This window comes from Solenopsis invicta, chromosome 16 (genome assembly GCF_016802725.1).
Source record: "Solenopsis invicta isolate M01_SB chromosome 16, UNIL_Sinv_3.0, whole genome shotgun sequence".
Lineage (NCBI taxonomy): Eukaryota > Metazoa > Arthropoda > Insecta > Hymenoptera > Formicidae > Solenopsis > Solenopsis invicta.
Window position 1 is genome coordinate 16,494,387 of NC_052679.1, and position 21,288 is coordinate 16,515,674.

At 39.1% G+C, this 21,288-nt stretch overlaps 1 protein-coding gene across 2 annotated transcripts in view; it reads left to right on the forward strand.

Annotated features, from left to right (window-relative positions):
* LOC105203024 (DE-cadherin) overlaps window positions 1-21,051 on the forward strand; it is a 142,433-nt gene extending 121,382 nt beyond the window's left edge. Inside the window, exons 2-17 of one of the 2 annotated variants that reach the window (XM_039459014.1) lie at window positions 6,451-6,524; window positions 11,649-11,784; window positions 13,383-13,621; window positions 14,302-14,325; window positions 14,859-15,047; window positions 15,492-15,793; window positions 15,905-16,175; window positions 16,290-16,869; window positions 16,986-17,167; window positions 17,255-18,599; window positions 18,673-18,896; window positions 18,978-19,193; window positions 19,278-19,620; window positions 19,702-19,854; window positions 19,955-20,153; window positions 20,238-21,051. In XM_039459014.1, the coding sequence (XP_039314948.1) occupies window positions 6,451-6,524; window positions 11,649-11,784; window positions 13,383-13,621; window positions 14,302-14,325; window positions 14,859-15,047; window positions 15,492-15,793; window positions 15,905-16,175; window positions 16,290-16,869; window positions 16,986-17,167; window positions 17,255-18,599; window positions 18,673-18,896; window positions 18,978-19,193; window positions 19,278-19,620; window positions 19,702-19,854; window positions 19,955-20,097 (4,421 nt within the window). In that variant the 3' untranslated portion in view covers window positions 20,098-20,153; window positions 20,238-21,051. The remainder of the gene's footprint in view (window positions 1-6,450; window positions 6,525-11,648; window positions 11,785-13,382; window positions 13,622-14,301; window positions 14,326-14,858; window positions 15,048-15,491; window positions 15,794-15,904; window positions 16,176-16,289; window positions 16,870-16,985; window positions 17,168-17,254; window positions 18,600-18,672; window positions 18,897-18,977; window positions 19,194-19,277; window positions 19,621-19,701; window positions 19,855-19,954; window positions 20,154-20,237) is intronic. The other variant, XM_039459015.1, reaches the window with a different exon arrangement.
* The last annotated feature ends 237 nt before the right edge of the window (window positions 21,052-21,288 follow it).

Sequence of the window (21,288 nt, forward strand, 5' to 3'; positions counted from 1 at the left end):
CTCTCATCCTGCTGCTTCACTGATCCCGGCGTACATCCAACTTTGACAATAACCCGGTCGTAATACCCTCTCGGAATCGAGGACAGCGACGTGTTTCTCGATATCTCCTTGGATCTGGCCGTTTTCAACCGTTGTAATCTTCGTCGCTCGTAATTGATCCGATAATTACGCGGTTCTACATGGCAAACAATTAGGTAGCTCCCTCCCTCGGATCGATCGCGCAGGGATTTCGAGGATTTTTTTGGTACGTATTGCAGCGCGACACGGAAGCTCTCTCTATCTCTTTTTTTTTATCGCGGTGTAGCCGTGTGCTGCAACGGCGGAGAGTAAATTTTTAATATTTTTATAAAATTCACCGGGGGCGACGGAACGAACAGCGCGCGATTACACTCGGGGGGGGGGAGGGGGGGGAGAGGAAAAAAGTGGGAATATAATTGGCTTCGTTTCTGGTAATGAGCGTTTGATGTTATCGGGATAAATTTCGCGTTTCGCTTTTCGCGTTCGCCCGGCACGGTCGCGCAATCGGCGTCCAGAGATGCGTATCGGTCGCTTCAGGAAATATCGCGCGACGCGACGCGACGCCCGGGCGAGATATGAAAAATGCGAAACGGCTCCCGGGCCGACGCGAATCCTTTTACAGTTGACGCTTTTCCGATGACGTCGTTGATAACGCTACGCCGACGATAATACCGGAAATGGCATCTCCCAGGGTCGATCCCCGTTGTCGGAGTCGGCGCCGCGACCGGCCAATCCACGCTCGCGAGAAAGTCCGCATTTTCATAAATTCCTGTCTTTCTCCGCTGTCTACCCTACGTACGTGGGGCACGTACGTAGGGCAAACCGAGGTAAATCGGATCAATTTTTTTTCATTAAAAAGTTTTATCATTAAAACTATAAATTCCTAATCTTTACACCTTTGGCTTGAGTTTTATATAATAAAATAATATATAGACTTGGTATTTTTTTTTGTTACACAAAACGAAAGAATAAGAAAAGAAAATTGTCCTTTGAATCGCTAGTTTAAGAGAAATAAAAATAAATAAATGAATAAACTCTTTGAAGGAATCTATTGAGCCTTTTCGTTACAAACTCACAGAATCGGGATCGTGATTTTATTTATTTAACATTTCTTCGCGTACTCCCGATCTCCGCGCTTGTATCATCGACTAACACTAAATCGCACGTAATAAAGTACAGAATTATTGCCTGTTGTTTCCGCTACAGAGAGAACATGATAAAACAGATCGTATAAAATAAAATAAAAAAAAACTGATAACTGTCTCAAAACTTATAATGCTCCGATTCGCCTCAGTCTACTCTACGACGCAAAAAAAAATAAAATAAAATAAAATCGGCGGAATTACGGTGCGCGTGTTCGTACAATAAGCGTGAAATAAAGGCGATAAATTCGGAAAATGTTTCAACCCAATTAGATAAGTTAATAGCGCATTTTATCGCGGGGTGGGAGCACTCCGCGCTCTCGCGGAGATAAACGCGCGCGTGGGTGCGTGAAATTATAAAAATTATCCGCACACGTATATAACGTTTAGGCGACTTTTCGCTGTAACGCGATTTGGGTATTAGCGGAATAACCAGCGCGGCGGGCTGCTTAAGCGACACAAACACATGACGCCCGCCACGACCGGTTCCGCGGTGTGCACTTAGTGAAATGAGGATTAATAATTTTCGCAGTCCACACACATACACATACACGTACACACATTCGCACACAGCAGGCGAATTACCGTCGCTCCGGTGCGTCGTCGGTGCGCGACGCGGTGTCGCGCGAAAAAATTTACCGCGGAGCGATAAGCGCCGATTGAACTGGTGCCAGCTGTACTTTTATACCAGTTGAGACTTATCGTTGTTTAACTGTTCGCGCTGCCGCCTCGTGACTCCGACCCAGTCACTATCTCATTTGCGGAAGGCGATTCGCGGTGAAATGAGAATAATTAATGGCGAATTGCGCCTGGTGCCGCGGTGATTTCTACAAATACGCCGAGCAAACACGCCTTCGAGGAATTTGTTAAGCGTCGCTCTAGCGAATTAGTTATACCGAGTTCCATCCGCCGACGGTTCTATCGAGTTTCGCGTGGATTCGCGAGCGCTAAATAAACTAGACGATGATTCCCCCATAATTTCCACAGCCGATGCGTGTTACGCGATCGATAATCTGTCGTCGGAGAGCAATTATCAAAGTGCGAGCGATCAACCTACCTCTCTCATTTACCCTCGACGTCGAGAGGCCATTGCGCGGGCCTCTGGAAGAAAAAAAAGAAGAAACGTAAAAAAAAGAGACGAGATTGGACATATATACAGCAGGTGCCATGCAGGTACGAATCGAGAGTTTTTCATTGCGGATTAGAGCGCGTTGCGCATTGCCACCTCCGGAAAAGAGCGCGGCGAGAGGGGTGAGGGAGGGAGGGAAAGGGAGAAACGGTGCGGTCGAATTCAATAAATCTCGCTCGTCGATAGTTTCGATAAATGGTTTTGATACGGAACACGGCGGGCTCCATCCGTAATCCGCTAGAACGTACCTGGTTTTCGGCTTGTGACATAAATGTCGTTGGGTCTCTTCGGGCACAAAATAGAATATAGGACGGCACGAGTGACACGAATTCCTCCTAACGACGCGAGTACGTGAGATCTCTTTCTCCCATTCTCGCTCTTCGCGAAAATCTTTTCTCAGATGAATCACGTGTCACGCTTCTCTCATGCCAGCTTATCTCGCTGAGCATGCTGCTGAGTCAGAGTTGATGCGAGCGCCTCTTAATCCTGCGTGCTTCCGCTCATTTAGATATGCATAATCTTTTTAGGTAAAGTAAAGTCACATAATAATATTAGTTTACAAGGTTTTGTGCAAGAGCATATGTGAAGATTGTTTCTGGGATAATTTCCGAGTCAGCTGTCGAAATATTTCCATTGGGTTCGACTATTGTGTGTGTGTGTGTGTGTGTGTGTGTGAAATGGAAAAAAAAAATTTCCCAAAATATAGTGAAGTTTTATTAGAATTAGGAAGAGTCTAACGCGTTAACTTATGTAAAATTTTGTATGAAAAACCAATGTAAGTAGGTCAATTTCAGCGATCGTGCACACATTGCTTCTTTTCAATAATGTATTGTTCACAAGTATAGCGCAGATAGTTTGAATTAATCTCATTCAATTTTCCCGATATTTTTACGCCGTAATATAAACCGGAACAACAGATCTGCGCACATATCGTGGAACTGTTCGAAATGAATTCCGATCGGAATTATTCAATTATTCTATAGATTTCTATTGTGTTTTCTAGGGAAAATGGAATAATTCCAATCGAAATTCATTCCGAACAGTTCCCCATAATATATGCCATGTGCAATATTTTTGTAAACAAACGATGATACATCGTAATGTCATCAGTCAAACGGTGCTATCTTATTGTATTGAATTTTTCTAGCGTCATTAAATGCCCCGAGAGAAGTCGTTTCCTTCTCTTGCGTCAAAATTAATGTAAAATGATGTAAAGTGATGAAAATAATGAGGAAAAATCCGTAACACATCGATATTCGCATATCAAATATTCGTGGCGCGTAAAGTATTAAAAAGTTATATGGAATATACAATTTCTCTGTGTATTAGAATACATTTCAAACTAACTGTAGATCAAAAAATGTAAAGTTAATATACAGCCAGGCGATGGAGAGCCGACACTCCCAGTCACCGTTGCCGTGTTGACAAATGTAATGAAAAATGGCAATCTTTGCAGAACATGCCGTTGCAATATCTCTTTGGCGTTTGAGCGCAACGTTAGAGCGTACGGCCTCATAAAAAAAACAAAGTAAATGCACTAGGCATTTCGTGTATGTGTGTGTGCGTCTCGTTCCATTCATCCGCGCCTATTTCCGACGCGTTACGAGTTATTTCATCGCAAGCAGCCGCCGGATTAATCCTCGTTGAAGCAACAATCGCAACAATAGATTTACAACCTATCGCATCGAAGCAACAATAGGTTTACAACCTATCGCATCGGTATTTTTCGTAATTTTGTTCTGCGGCACGGACCCGCCGCCGCCGCCGCCGCCGTCGCCGTCGCCACGGTTCTAATCCGGCCCTCATCGAGAAGCGCAATATAAAATGTAACGCAACGTTACGGGAATAACGGGAAACTTGATAGAGAAATTTCCCGCTAATATGCGGGGCTCCGCTGGCGAATGCAATATCGGGCGAAGTACTTAATGGATCTCTGGCGCGAAAGAACTGGGCTAAGAGATGCTTTCTTCCCTCGAAGATATCTAAAGAGGAAAACGGACGCCGTTGCCGCCGCCATCATCGGCGCGAGGCGATGGTGCTTAGTACCAGCGGCTAATGCGGAAATACAAATAGCCTCCGCATGCTGTACAGATGTTGCTCTCAACTGGGGCGGAACAAGATAATGGACCAAGTGTTAATTTGGGTGTTTGAGAGCACGGATCGGTTCGCGGTCACGAGTGAAGTGTGTACTCGATTGAGTACGAGTGATAATAAATTCGACGAGTGTGACGTCGACGATTGTTCCCGATTGATTTTGACACAGAGACAGAATGAGGAGGCGGGAAGGGTGAGTTCCGATTCAATTATCAGGACGTTTCACGAGGGGAGGCTCCTCGATCGCGACGCGAATTATATGTGCATAATTGCGCTTATTATGCGTTGTTGTATTTTAAATAGATTGAGCGACAATCGTTTATCGGGTTTCCCGGAAAAACGCGCGTAATTAATCGCGCCGCTTTGAACAATCATTAACGTTGGATCGATTAGATTGTCGAAACGCCACTTTCACCACTCGACCTCTCGCGCGAAACAATAAAGAAAAAAAAAGAGAGAGGGAGAGAGGAAGGAGCAGCTCGAATACAGCGTTGAAAAAAAATCCGCGGGCAAGTCGATTTATGGGCCAAGATGTCCGCTAGGTTCCACTCATTCTGTCACACATTCTCTGTGTGTTAGTTATTTTGTCGTTTCACCATATTCCGGCAGTGACGAGTTCCGGGCGTGAACGTTTGCGAGCCCGGTTGAATTTTATGCAATTCCGGTGGTATCGCTTTTACGACGGCACAAATTTACTTAAAATTCGGGACAGAGCTCGCATTAAGTGCGGGTAAACCGCATTGTGGCTGGCCCACGCAAGCTGCAGGAATGACAGCGCTTCGTCGCCGTCACGTATTGCGGTCGGGAAGCATTAACAAAAGAGTGACAGGGAACGTTTTCGGTACTCAAAAATGTCGACGACTGCTGCTCAATGAAATAAAAGTATTTTGTACCGCTTGTCTTTCTCTTTCTCTTTCTCTCTCTCTTTCTCTCGTGCGTGTTTCTTCTTCTTTGAAAGCGGATTATATTTGTATCGTTATATTATATTAAAAACAATCTCGTTTAAAATTACAGAGGAGCATCTTCTTTTCAACCAACGACAGTTGCTAACAACAAGTCTTTGTGAATAATTTTGCATACTTGGAACCTTGTATTTTCTTCCACGCGCCTTTCGCTGCGTCTTTGTGCATTAACTTAAAGAGACTCTAATGCCGCATTAGCAATGCCTACTTTGCGTAACTTATGAATAGTTCTGAGATAGCGTTCCAAGTTGCATTCCTCCCTCTCCGGTGTTGGTGGAGTAGATATTGTTGTGAATGATGCATAAAGATCCTTACAGCCGGGTTTCGCCTCGAGATATATAATTTCTAATTCAGTTAGCATTCGGCGCTTGGAAATTTAGTTAAGATTGTTCCAATGCGAAATTTTCCCTAATATTTCACTTCCGTTATATCGTTTTACACCGAATTACGCGAGAGTTTTCGTGATTGCGATAGTTAAATCTCGTAAAAACGTGTATCAAGGGAACGCTTGATAATTTAAATTACGTGTAAAATGTAAAACGAGCGCCGTCAAAAATTCACACACGGCTGAAATAGGTGCGATAGGACGAATAAATGTGGGTTGAAATAATTATTAAGCGGATTATATCATTTAACAAGAGAGGGGAGCAAAACGTGCTCATCTTAGAAATTATAAATTCAACATTTGGCTCATATTTTCATATATTATTGAATACATTTTCATTAGTACGCGTGCTATTTTCGTCGAATTCTGTTGAAGTATTCAGCGTACTATATTCGACGAGACCTACATAAAGACGACAATGTACATTTACATACCACAATTATCTCTCGATATCATTAGATATGTATTGGATTTATTAATGAGACGACGCGCTGTCCGTATATATAATATGCTGCACGAATGTTACGTGGGATAAGAGAGAGCTCCCTCTCTTGTTCTATTTTCCAGACAAATTCTTTCCTTCCGTGCATAAAGTGATATCACGCGTAACGCATTATCCTTAAATTTGAACGAGACTCTTGGGCGATTATCCGAGCCTTATCGGGCGCAATATCCTAAATGGGCGATATCGTCATCCCCCGTTTCTTCTTTATGTTACAGCGTCTGGAACGAGATTGAGGCACTCGAGACACCTGGACGTGAGATCGCAGTTCCTGGCCGAGGGTGAATTATCGGTGAGTGCTTCTCGATTCGTTCTTGATTCGATTTCTCTCGTCCCCTCCCAACGCCGCGCCGCCACGCCGCCGCGCCATTTACACTCCTTTCCTTCTGTCTCAGACACCGAGCCCGAGTTCCTTTTACCACCCCCAAGATCCCGGAGATGATCCAACCAGATCTCCGTATAAACCACCTTTCCAGCAAGTTGGATAATGGATTTGTCGCTTCCTTCATCGTCTATCTGTCGAACAGTTTAAATATTTACCGCGCGCGTCTGCAGCCGTCTCTACGTGACATCGAGCGGGCCTAAATTCATTGCCACTCGTTGGATATACAATACAGCGTGCAAAAAGTCGCGACTGGCGGCAGCGAGTTTAAAACATCTTTCTTTTATATGCAGCATCGTTTTTATAAATTATTCCCGTAAAGTCTTGGACATTTGAAATTAAATGAATATGATTGACTCGTTTTTAGATTGTAAAAGACGTATTCCAGTTAATATAATATCGATGAGCTCAATTTTCTATGCCATATAATATTCAACATATATGTAATTTATAGTACTCGCAGAAATATCGCAGCAATACTTTTGACATTTATTTTCTTAATCAATTCTTCTTAACCAAATATCGATCATATTAGCTGAACGAAGTCATCTTGTGTGTCAACACGAAATTGACCTCGATGACCAGTGATCTCTCCTGACAATCGAGTCGCAGTAAATATGCGGAATATTTAGTCTTTGGAGTTCATCGAATACAAATATGACGTGTCCGAGTTGCCAGAGTCGAAATTTACTTACAATTAGCGAACTTTTCCACGACGAAAAGACGCGTTTGATCAAGCAACTCGCGCTAAGCTCAGAGAGATTTTTCCTTCGTCGTTTCATATCAAGCGTTTGGAAATCAGACACTTGTAATATAATAATTCGTAATGCAAGATTTTTATATTATATTGTGCCAATCGATATCATTTTAAACGCTTACCGGCTCATCCTGACTTAATCCTTATTTAGATTCGAAATTTGATTACAACGTAATTTGGTTATCTTTTAAGCTAATCATATTTTCTTTCGCGCTATAAGAAGAAGCAATAATAATTCAAGATATCCTCTCCTTTACCGCGGTTGTCTTTGGAACTCCTAAAGGTTTCAGATTAAGTTTAATTTTTTACTTAGTATTTCGACCCGCGTGTCATATTTTAGTTTCGTCGGGAGTTATTGGCGAAAATGGATGATCTTCAGCGGCACTCTTTCAAAATTCGAATGCTGTAAAAATACGAATCATAACGGCGAAACGGTCTTAAATTTCCGCTGACCTGAGATCGAAGCATGACGTGCTCCGTACGCTCGTCATGCATAAATAATTCACTCCTGGAGATCACTCGTGATTCGATGAATAGGTGCACCATACGTTCACGTATGTGAGAGATTTTAGTGAGAAGTGCTTGGTTGGCGGCCCCTGAGACTTGCTTACGAATCGCTCTTAAACCATTGACGTTACGCCAAAGTTCCCTTGGCGAAGTGTAGGTTATTTAGGAACGCGAATTTGCGGACGAAGAACCATAGGGGCCATTTCATGCGCGTGATTCGTTAGACAGGACTTCGACAAATGGTACAATCTGACTGAGAATTGCCGTTTCGCCAAATCCGTGATTGGACGCTGAGCTTGTTTGGGACCTAATCTCGTGAATTCCAGGTAGACATGGTAGAGAAGTTTCCTATAATTCAGATGTGACCTGCAGACTCCAAAGGCAAAGGGGACTACTTAAACTTCCAGTATTTTAGTAATTAAATTTGGCTCTGGGAAGGGAATAAATAAGGCAATGGACATCTGTAATTTTTAATTAATTAAACATTATTACTTTATTAAATACTCTCTGTCAACGTCATAGAATAAAATTTTAATTATATTTATGCTTTAAAAATAGAAGCAAAAATATATTTTAATAATTTATATTAATAACATACTTTTTCCCAAAATGTATGTAATTTTTAAGTTTATGTATATTACGATGATATTTATTATATCAACTTCACTTTACTTACATTAAAAATATGAAACTACGTACCTCCTTATTTTATTTGCTACCACTCAATTGATCACGCTCTTTCAATTTTTAGACGCAAGATATCTCCAACTTACTTTTAATTAAATTTTTTTCTGAGGTAAAAAATCAAGCGCCAAGCGGGGTACCTAAAGAATAGTAAAAGTTCGTTACCACAGCGTGGTGACATTTTTCATGTGATATATAGTATACAATAAAATATAATTTCCTCGTAGACGCAGCATTAATAGAGTAAGGTTTAATTTTCAGCCCTTTTACGGAATTTCATTGCTTTTACCTTACCCTTGAAGCCTATCGTTGCGAATTTGAAATGACGGTCGCGCAGTTGCAGCTCGTCGGTCTTTTGCGCATACTAAACGTCGCGCAAAAAGGTCGCGAGTAATTCGCAACACATGAAAGCTTTCTCGCATTCAATATTAAATTAACAGTCGAGTATATATCTCACGACCGTGCGCTATGCGCGCATCGTTAGCTTAAAATTCGTCACAAAGTGCCTCGAGGGTTGAGGCTGCCATTCATCCGGATATATACACGTAAAGACGTCAGTTTCCTCACTCGATTTACGACACCGTTGGTAGATTCGCTCAAGTATCATATTTACGCCGACGTTAAACGAAACGTTGCTAACTAACGCAATCGCGTATTCATCTTCTCTGACATAGCAATATTAACGGCGTGGTATTCGTGGTGACCTGTACTCTCGCTTCCGTTCGAGGACTTTTCTCTCCTCGCTTACAACGATGGAAATAATTATTAAGTGTCTGCTACCTGGAAGAACCTGAGAAACCCAAGGTACTCTGGGAATCCTTCCTTCGTCAAGAAAAAGGAAAAAGGTGTCGGGGCACTTTCATAGAATTTTATCGGGGAAATGCTCGGAGAAGGTTCGTCGAAATTGTTTCTTTCAAGATTTTGTTTTCAGCTATTTTCAAAATGTCACTTTTAGCACCAAAGTGTTATAAATCTCGCTTTGTTTATAAAAAGATCTCGCTTCAATATTTAAACATTTGTATTTTTCTTACGGCCCCGATTCTATTTTCTGTTATTTCTCGCAAGCAGAAAAAAACGAAGGAAAGGAAATGAAAATTGTATGCAGTGTAAAAATATTTATTTCCAAGTCCAGCTTATTTTTAATTTGCGTCGAAAAACGCTCTGATCTCACCTCTTAATTTAAACGAAAGTTCTTAAGAGAATCTTGTAGGATTCTTGTTTTTCCAACCGCTATCTGCGGTCTTATACTGAATTACGGATTTTAATTGACGGAATTTTATTTCGGACAAGTCGGCAGAAATCAGCCGTGGATATGGTGTGTGTACGTGTGTGTGTAACGGGGTTAATATGCTAAAACGCGGCTAACTTGTTTATCGTTAATGAGGCTGGAAAGTACAAGAGCGAGTGCCGACGCTACATCGGGGGTAACGCATGACGTCGGCAAAGTGCTGCGCGAAATTCTAAGCGTTCTGAGGGGCTTGCTGGATGCCGAGGCGTGCTCCACCGTGCGAGCAAACACGGCGAGCACACGCGGATTATATTTCTTACCAAATGTTGTTTACCCGGGAATATCGTTATCCCCCATGGGACAGAAAATAGTAATGAATATTAATGTCGCGACCATTTAATTACATTGAAGATAACGGTCTAACGTGAGTGCGCCCAGGGAGAGCGCCGCGGATACTTAGCATTATTACGAGCACTCCTCCCCCGTGTTTTGGCACGGGATAAGGTGAGAAATTCGTCGCAGTGTTGTATCATTCACCGAACGTATTGTCATTGCGCGGAAAAAAGTTAATATCAAATCAACAGTCATATTCTCATATATAAGCAACGGTATAAAATCGTGAAAGAATTTCATAATGTTGAACAGACGTTATTTGCTTACACGAAGAAATAAATTTCTTCATGGTATATCGAGAAAAATATTTGACGAGATAGACCAAACGTTTAGTTGAATACTGATCAAATTAATTTTATAATTAGTAAATATGTAGTTGTTTTGATCAAACAATTTGTGGTCTTAATCAAACAGTTGTTTTCATACAATCTAAAACCAAATAATTAAATATAACTGAGTTTTCAGTATCAGTAATTATAAAATTCATTTGACTATTTAACTAACGTTTAATTAATATTTCTTTCGGTACAGCAAATTAAGTTTGTTTATCAAATAATTATGTTTGACTCTCAAACTGAATGTCAACATTTTTTGCAGCGTTGCTCATCATACTTGGAACATCCGTCCCAATTATTTTGATGGTCCAATGAAATTATTTTCAGATCTGTATACAAGTATCTAAATATTTAAATACTTGAACAAAATTGTTCTTTCCGTATATAATATATGAGAATATGATTGTTGATTTTTTTTACGTGTGCAAAAATTGATTTTGCTCGCAATCGTTGGCTAAGTTGGTAAATATTTGATGGAACGTTGTCGGTTGTTATTCCCATTCGACTCGCATTGTCTTCGGCTCCCTCTTTTTCTGTAGTTCAAAAGTTAAACGCCACGTCGGTCGATCGTGCATTAGGTTAAACATTACCGGATCGATCCTAATCGCGATGAAATGGTAACGCAACGAGGGCGGTTGCGACCAATAATTTATGAGAATATGACTCTTACCGAGACCAACAGAGACCGCATAACGTTGTGCAAAGCCGCGGGACTTGCGCCAACCTTGCCACATGCTCTAGATCGTCGACGTGAACGACAATTATTACGAAGCATCCGAGTGCGCTGCTCCGTTTTTTTCCCTCTTTTCCTTCCCGCCTCTTTCACTTTGTGTTTCTATACTCCCTTCACCCCCACTCCGCTTCCTGCCTTCCCTTTCGAGCTGTGTTGGATCTTTTATGAGGAAACGCGACATAATAGACCGCCGGAGTACGCGCCGTGATTAATGGCGCTTGGTTTATGAGGAGCGCTTTGATTTATCGAGCGCCTTGTTCTCCAAAGTCTTTCCCCGCCGCATCCCGTCCCGCGCGATGCCAAGTTTACCGATTAATCCCCCGGACATCTTTCGAGGGGATGCCCCTCGCCGAGCAACACTCGTGTTAATAGCCGTCCGTTTCTCTTGCGCTTTCAGCTCGATGAAAATCACAACCACAAGCCAGTGTTCTCCAATTGCTCGAATTACGCGCCGGTGGTGAAGGAGGAGGAACCAACTGGCACAGTGGTGATCCAGGTGCACGCCGAGGATAGGGATCCACCGGAGGAAGGAGGTATTGTATACGGCAGCCTGACATCATTGTACGACATATATATATATATATATATATATATATATATATATATATATATATATATATATATATGTCACGCGTAAAACGTCGTGATAAATTATGCGCGTAGTAAAAAAACAAAAGTTATATGCGTTAACTATTTTTACGATCTTACAAGTTTTGCGACCCCAAATCGAAACGGGAAAGTTCAAAATACGTGCTCCGTGTTTGAGCTTGTCTTTAATCATACACGTCGCGTTCCTAATAAATTTTTCGCAAACAGTTTACTTATTTTTAACAGATTTACGTGCAACGCAGCATAAAAACGAAATTAAAAAATAAATGTGTCGGACGAATGAAAATATCTCGTTTTCAGCTGCCAAATACATATTTTCTCTCTTATGTTAACAAATCGCGATGAAAGAAATTGGATCATGTTATAAGTGAAACTGTAAATGCAACGAAATTTTCGAATTGGTTCGAACTCAAAGTCAAAAAAATTTTACAAATCTTGAAATTGTTGGATATATTAAAAACATGTTTAATTAAAAATAAAATTGTTATTTACGTTTGCGTATAAAATAGAGGATGGATGGAAATAATAATGCGCAAAGTGCTAAAAGAGAAAAAACATGCTTTTACATATGTTTGAAATATGTTTTATACTTCAAATATAATTTATTTATTCAAACGACATTTCTAGAAAGATATTGTTTCTAAATATTCGAGATGTTTCAATAGTTTTAAAATATTTAAAACACTCGAAATTTTTTAAGACTTGAAAAAGTACGCTTTCGAACAATGTTTTCGTAGGATTAATCGGTTTAAAAAAGATGAATAAAATGGATTTTGATCTCTGGAGTGGCAAATAAAAATAGTAGAATTTTTTTGTAGTTTTTGAGCTGCTAAATCTGATTTCGAAAGTTAGATTTTTAAAAGAATTTGAATTTATTCGGAAAATATTAAACATATAGTAACTAAATTATTATTGTTGAACTTTATGAACGTATTAATTCGTGTTTTTCAACTAGTAATATGACAATGTTTTCATTTCAAGATTATATTCTGCTTGAGAAAAGAATTAATTTCTGAAGACAGAGATATTATCGATGCTTAGTTATTTTAAATCAATTGATTACAGCACGTGAAGGCATTGTTCATTTAAAGACTCTCTCAGAATATTATCTAATCGATTTAAATTATCAGTGTTTTTACTGGAAATGGAAACCTTTGCGAGCAAAAAAATATTTTTAACCAAGATATGTTTTAATCAAATAAGATCCTAATCTGTATTGTTCACGTATCAATTGAGTTTCACTTCATATCATTTATTTTATTGTATTTTTACACTTTTATTAACATACAGCGTTCTCATAGCATTTTTATATCTCTGATTTTAATATTTTCTCGGCAAATTAAAGTTTTTTAAAGGTCATAATTATATTCAGCAAAATGACAAAAAAACACATCATTTTTACTTGCTGCTCCAGGGTCCAAAATCAGTTCATTTTATCCATCATCCTTCTCGGAGGAAAAATTCGAATTTCCATCGCTATACACACGATTAGTTAGATTACCTGTCGATCTCGCATTTTCAGGTACCATTACATACAGCTTTGTAACTGCACCTGACGAGAAGTTAAAATTCGCAATCGACAACACGACTGGTCTCATCAAAACGCTCCAGATACTCGATAGGGACGAACCCGCGAAAGAAAAGGAATTTTATCTTACTGTTCTCGCAACCGACAATGGAAGGCCACAGCTGGATGACGTGTGTACATTTAAAGTCACCATCGAAGACGTCAATGACAATCCACCTGCCTTCGACAAAGTGGTACGTTGCTAACTACCCAAGTTACTAACTCGTTACCAACTCCCTTATAGCTCGTATCTGCAAATACGAATTTGGGTGCATGTGGTGCGAATACGCGTCTACATTATGCATACGCCGCAATTACACGGATGTAACAGAGTTAACCAGATTGTACTGAAAACAGACAAATAAGATCATAAAAGTTTTTTTCTTTTAATCATATTTACAGCAGCATTTTTGTGATGAAGAGCAGATTTTTTTTTATGAGTAAATAAGTCAGATATAAAATTATTTTCATCATGAAATTTTTTAAAATAAAAATGTGTTATCAAAATGAGAAGGATTGCTTTCTTTAAATCATTTATTTTTAACCGATTCTCTATTAATATGAATTGTTCTGGAGAAAATAGAATCTAAGAAAAAAAGACGGTGAAATCGATTTTAAAAGGGTATAATTCATTGAAATATTACATTTATAATATGTTAGTAAGAAATATTGAAACGAAAAAAAAAATATATATATTTTTGTCTAGAAATAATGAGAACTAATTTAACAATAAATGAATAAGTAGCTCGTGAGATATCATAATAGGTCTCTCTTTATATTCGCGTGAAATTCCTCTTTCTTCATAGACTAACATAACAGCCACTATCGCTACTAACAAGTATTGCTTGACTTTTTTGTTTCATTCCAATCCCAGGTCTATCGTGGATACGTATGGAAGGTTGGTTTCGAATACGTGGTGTGAATGTTGTTCGAATATGTAAATGAAAAATATAAAAGTGTCCCAAGTTTTGTTTTCTCCCTTCATTTTATGCACAGTTTGCATATTTCATGAAACAAATTGCCATTTTAAATTTTATGTATCGAATGAATATTTTCCGTGTGCACTTGAAAAAAATATTTTTAGGCTTGACCATGAGAATTTAAAAGATTGCGAGATAAAAATTTACGTTGACAAGAGATTCTTTATTGATTTATGATAACTACGATTACCAGCGCGATATGATAAACTGTACATTCTCCATTTTGTTTGTTTAAGAAATAACGTGTAAATTTATTAATTACTAATTTGTTATTATTATATGAAGAAATTAGCATGCATGTAGGTGTGGTCTTTTGGGAATGATAATTGTACCGTAAACACGATTCGTACGAAAATTGCATGGAATGGAATGCATCACGCTAAGTGTATTTTAGAATACGTGTGCACGTATTGTGCGATTGTCGGTTCTTGCATTTTGACTTGTTACGCAGGCATACACAGAATCCGTGCCGCAAGACTTACCTGTGGGTCGCGAGGTCATGCGAGTTTCCGCCGCTGATATCGACGATGGCAACAATTCCGTCGTACGGTATAGTCTACAATCTAAGAGATCGGATGATGCTGTGTACTTTCGAATCGATCCGGAGTCTGGGGTCATATTCCTCAATAAAGCTATAGACGTAAGTAATGCGAAGATGGGACGAGTGTTAAGAGAATACTGCTCAACGCGAACTTCGTTTTACAATGTTACTTTGAAACTAGAACTTGTAACACTTGATAGTTTAAGCGGCGATAGTTCCATCATTTTATTAAATCGTTGTTCGAATATTCATCGGCGAACTTTGTTACGTAAATGTGTGCTCTCTCTCTTCGGAAAAACTATTTTTAGTAAACGATTTAAACGCGAGTAACGTCCTAAAATAATGTTATCTGTTAAATTATTGTAAGAAATATGTGTTAACTTATTTCTCATGTTTACACTAAAAATAATATTTCCCGAGCTCTGATAAATAATGCAACGCCATCGATCTATTTTTCTCGACAAGCTTTCCCAATTTATTTAACCAATCGTAAATGTCTTGCATTATGGTTATTATTATGATCATTATTATGAATTTGTGCAGCGGAATCCAAATTATAAATTCAGTATGACGGCTATCGCCGTGGATCTTGGCGAGAACTCGCAACCCGTTCCCATTGATCTTGACATACGCGTTGTGGAATCGCATAAGAAGGCGCCAGCTTTTCTACCGAGGTCAGCGGAGCCAATCAGACTTAAGGAAAATTTTAGCGATTTCGACGCCAGCATTGTCCGCTTGAAAGCAGTCTCCAACATCGATAATTCCAATAGTTTGGACAATTCGACTCTAGTCTTTGAGCTCGTGATTGGCAGAACGGAACAAACTAATAAAAAGAACACCTTTAGGTACTATATTTTTTTCTCCCTATAACATTCTATATAATATGAAACGAAACACGTTAACAATTGCTAATCAATGGCATTTTACATAAATATTTTGTTTTACACTCATTACAGATTGGAATCTAATAAAGATGTAGCAGATATAAAGTTGTCTCACCATCTTGATTACGAGAGTAACACGCAGTACTCTTTAATAGTTAGAGTACAAAATAAGTATTCGTTAGCTGCCGAAACAGTAGTCGATATCGAGGTTCTAGATGTAAATGACAACATTCCAGTCTTCCGTGACATTAAACGCGGAAGAGTGTTAGAAAACGAGCCCCGAGGAGTCCCTGTGATGCAAGTGCGAGCCATTGACGCTGATGGAACTTCCGCTAATAATCAGGTATTAAAATTGCATAAATCACATTTTGTGCCCTAAGAGCGTCTTTTATTACGACTATGAGTCAAAGTTTCATTATGTCTTGCACTTAACGCCAATATTTTCCGTCTTCAAAAGGTCAGCTACGAGTTGGATAACTTCAAGGATCTCTTTGCCATCGACCCGCAAACTGGTAATATTACAACGTTAGTGACTTTCGACAGAGAAGTTGAAGATATCTACAACGTGAAAATAATAGCAACGGATAATTCTCCGAGCGCATTGTTCAAATCCGGCGAGCACAATAAAGGAGAACAGGTGTTTCAAATAGAAATCGCTGATAAGAACGACAATCCACCTCGCTTCACCAGAAAAGTTTACACCCACAATTCAGTTCTCGAAAACGCCAACATTAATGAGCCCGTAACCGAAGTCAAAGCCATCGATTCCGATACGGCGAGTCCTGTTACTTACAGCATCATAGCGGGAAACAAGAACAACAGCTTCTACATTGAAGCTACAACGGGAAAGATTCGCGTGAACAAGCAGCTCGATTACGAAAAAATTACCAAGTACAACCTGACTGTGAGAGCATTTGACGGTGTGTTTAACGACACGGCGGAAGTTGAGATTTTTGTCGAAAACGTTAATGACAATCCGCCGATCTTCAAAGAATTCAACAGAAATCCGACGATACAGGAAGAAAGATTAGTGGAAGGTAAAATATTAATGTAATAATTTCTTTTTCTCTCCCTCTCCCCCTTCCTCTTTAATAAAAATTAATTCGGCAAAATTTGATCGTTTTTCTAACAAAATTTATTACTATTTATTTAGGATGTATCACTGTTGTGTCGGCATACGATCCTGATATTGAAGATAGGAATGCCGATCAGCATATCGTCTACTCTATTGTCAAGGAAGAACAATTAGCCTACGTATCAGTCGACAATACTGGCTGTCTGAAATTGAAAAAGCCATTAGATCGTGACCAACCGAACGGTTTTGCAATGTGGACTGTAAGTTATTTATTATACATTTATCAAGTTAATATTGTAAGAAATTAATTTCGTTTTTTTAATTGCTTTTTTTGTTGTTTTTGACAGTTTATGATAATGGCGAGAGACGAGGATGGTTCAGCCTCAGCTCTTCGAGAACTGGCGATGGTTAATGTCACCCTTATAGATATAAACGACAACGCACCATTTCTGGACATGCATCCAGTTATTTGGGATGAAAATAAACCACCTGGTAGAATAACCGAGCTGAAGGCACGAGATTATGACTCCGACGAGAATGGTCCGCCATTCGAGTTCAGAATCGACGATTCTGCGGACAGTGAAATCAGAAATAAATTTGACATACGCGAGAATAATTTATATGCACGAGTAACGTTTGATCGAGAACTCCGAAAGAGTTATAACATACCGATCGCAATCACGGACAGTGGTAGTCCGCCTATGACGGGTACCTCGACGCTCACTGTTATTATAGGCGACGTGAATGACAATCCTATGCGTGAGGGCTCGAGTTCTATATTTGTTTACAATTATAAAGGAGAATCTCCTGACACGGAAATTGGACGCGTTTATGTTAACGATCCTGATGATTGGGACCTGCCGGACAAATCTTTTGCTTGGGCCTCTCCTCACGACGGATTCTCTCTTAATAAGAGTACCGGCATGATCACATTACTATCGGGGACGTCAAACGACACCTTCGTGTTGAAGTTTATCGTTACGGAAAAAGGCAAAATTATTTCATCGCATCAAGTACACGCTTACGTAAACGTCACTGTCAAGGAACTTCCCGAAGAAGCTGTTGAGAGATCCGGTTCCGTTCGATTTTATGGAATCACGGCAGAGCAATTCGTGGAACCCGATGAATCTGGCGTCAGTAAAAAGGAAATATTCCAAGAGAAATTGGCAACCATGTTAAATATATCGATTGAGAATGTCGATGTGTTTACTGTACTTCATTCACCGCATCATGTTGCTACCAATAAAAGCTTGCTGGATGTCCGATTTTCAGCACATGGTAGTCCATATTATGCTCCCGAGAAGTTGAATACGATTATAGCGCAACATACGAAGGAAATCGAACGAGAGATGAAAGCGGATATCTTGTTGACGAACATTGACGAATGTCTATTTGAAAAACTTCACTGCAACAATTCCTGTCGCAATTTCTTAAATGCAAGTACTGTTCCATATGCCGTTTATACTAATACCAGCTCGTTTGTCGGTGTTAGAGCAGTCGTAGATCCGCAGTGTACTTGCCATGTGGCGGAACCTATTGTCTGTTTGAACGGTGGTACACCTCTGGCAGAACGATGCGAATGTCCGCCTGGTTTGGAAGGGCCGAGATGCGAACTGTTGGGCATTGGCTTTCATGGAGATGGTTGGGCTATAATGCCACCGCCGGGGCAAGCTTGCGACGACTCACATTTAGGTAAGTGTGTTCCCGTATATCATTTCAGTTTTTCATTTTTGTACTCCTATTTACATGTTTGTGATTATTGTAGGATTGGAGATAACGCCACACGTGGATAATGGTCTTGTATTTTATTTCGGTCCTATAACTTATAATTCGAAACTTGGAATTCAGGACTTTATGTCTCTGGAACTTCAACATGGTTTCGCCGTGTTATACATTGACTACGGAACGGGAACTGTAAGGCTGGATCAAAAACAAATCAAATTGACGGACGGCAAGAGTCATAGAATAGACATTTACTGGAAGAAAACTGTAAGAATTCTCGTGTTATATACGTGCATCGTTTTACTTAAATCAAACGTGCAAATTATCTTAACGTGTTTTTTTTTCCAGTCCATAGAGATGATAGTTGATAAGTGCGGCATATCCGCATGTATGAGTCTTACTGCGCCGCAAGGCACCAACGAATTTTTAAATGTTAACAGTCCAATGCAAATAGGTGGTACACTGTCTAATTTAGTACACTTAGCAGCGAACTTAGGATGGGATTATAAACCAACTGACAAAGGATTTGTTGGTTGTATACGTAATATGACATTCAACGGAAATGTAAGTAATAAAGAGACATCGTAAAAAGCAGAGTTTATGATAAATTATGAAAAGAGATTAAGTTATATTTTTTCTTTGATTTAGACATACAATCTAGGAATGCCATCGTTGTCTAGAAACGCAGATCCTGGCTGCGATCATGGCATGGCAAAAGCAATCTCATTTGGAATTGATACGAATTTTATAGTAGCTATTTTGGTTTGCGTATTGATTTTGTTAATATTGCTCGTGGCGGTAGTTGTGCACAGAAGAAAAACGGATGATCTGTATAAAGATATGGACGATATAAGAGAAAATATTATTAATTACGAGGACGAAGGAGGTGGTGAAGGTGATGTACAGGGTTATGATTTGAATGTCTTGAGAGCCATTTACGATGCACCACCTATTGATTCGAAGATAGCGCCAGTTGGCCTACAGGGTAGAGGTACGATAACGACAGATATTATTAAAATACCATTTGCTTTATGGAGTGTTGTACAAAAACTAAAAAAAATTTTCTATAAAGGAACCGACGAAGTTCCAGACATTTGTGGCTTCCTAGATGGTAAGAAGGAAAGCTGCGATAAAGATCCCGATACAAATCCATTCGACGACGTAAGGCATTACGCTTATGAGGGAGAAGGCAATTCTGAAGGCGATCTGTCGTCATTAGCTTCCTGTTAGTATTTCTGAATCTTAAAAAATATCTTAAAGCAAACTCATATTCTTGTATCATTTTTTCTTATTAATCTCATCACATCTTTTCTTTCTGTTAACAGGCACTGATGATGGAGATCTTAAATTTAATTATCTATCTAATTTCGGACCAAGATTTAGAAAATTGGCAGATATGTATGGAGAAGATCCAAGTGACGAGGAAAGTGACGGAGTCGGTGAACGAGAGAGCGAAAGTTGGTGTTGAGTTTTTGCTCTTTCGTTCCTAAATAAGAACATCGTAGATATAAAATTTTAATGCAGGTAACGTGGATTCTGTTTTCTTGAATAATTTGTAATAAATATTAGTTTTACAATATATCACTTATGCATTATTTTATTTTCCAGAAAATGCACATAGTTTGCAGATTCGCTCCTGATTGTATGGCCATGTAATTAGGAGCATATATGCCGCGCAGAATTTACACTGTACAGGTTTGTGCGCTTTCACAGCCCCATCCAATTAATTGGAAAGAAACGAGGCTTCATTGTACTTAAATGAAATACGGTCTCAATCACCGATTACTCTAGTTTAACGGTTCAAGAGACAAAGAATGAATGATGCGCCATCCTATCAACGCAATGTGTAATTAATGTGCGTGGTTTACTAGTGAACGGAATAAACTTTATGATTATCATGAATGACTATACGGATGCTATATGAATTTCGTTTATTCGGGAAAGTGATGCGTATCTTATACTGACCCTTAAAATGAATTTTTATATCGTGTCGATAAAACCTAGCGCGTTTAAACTTTTACACTAGAAGTGATATATGTGTATAAGTGGGACGAAAGAAAATAGTGCGTTCACTGTACGTTGCATGGATATGAACATTAAAAATTCTGGATTATCGTGTTCTCGTATGTATTTCAACGTTGGACAATCGACATTTCCATGCATCTCCTTCCTTTTTTTTTAACTTAATTACTCAAACATAATTATGATATATTACATTTTGACAAATTATAATAAGCGATGCTCCATTAGTTAGAGATATCAGGACAGCGGCATAAATGTTATGTAATAACGGCTTAATACTTCGTCGATTACTCTGTATTTGGAGATTACTCTTATTATTAGGAAATAATGTACAGAACTGTTTAAGAAAACTGCCGACATTTTTGTTAAGATTTTCGAAATAAAAATCAAACAAAACTCACGTGAGAAAAGCAAGTAATATTTATATATAAACCTTCATAGAAATCCTTCTTCTTTTATTTCGAGTTTTTGATTTTTAATTATCAGAGGATTCTTTTTAGACGGAAGAGCATCATGTACAAAAATCACTTCATTAAAGTTATTTATTATACGATCTCTCTCTTATTTAAATTTAACAAATGTTACTATACATAAGTTGGCAAAGTATTAAGCCATTTTTTTTTAATTATTCATTCAT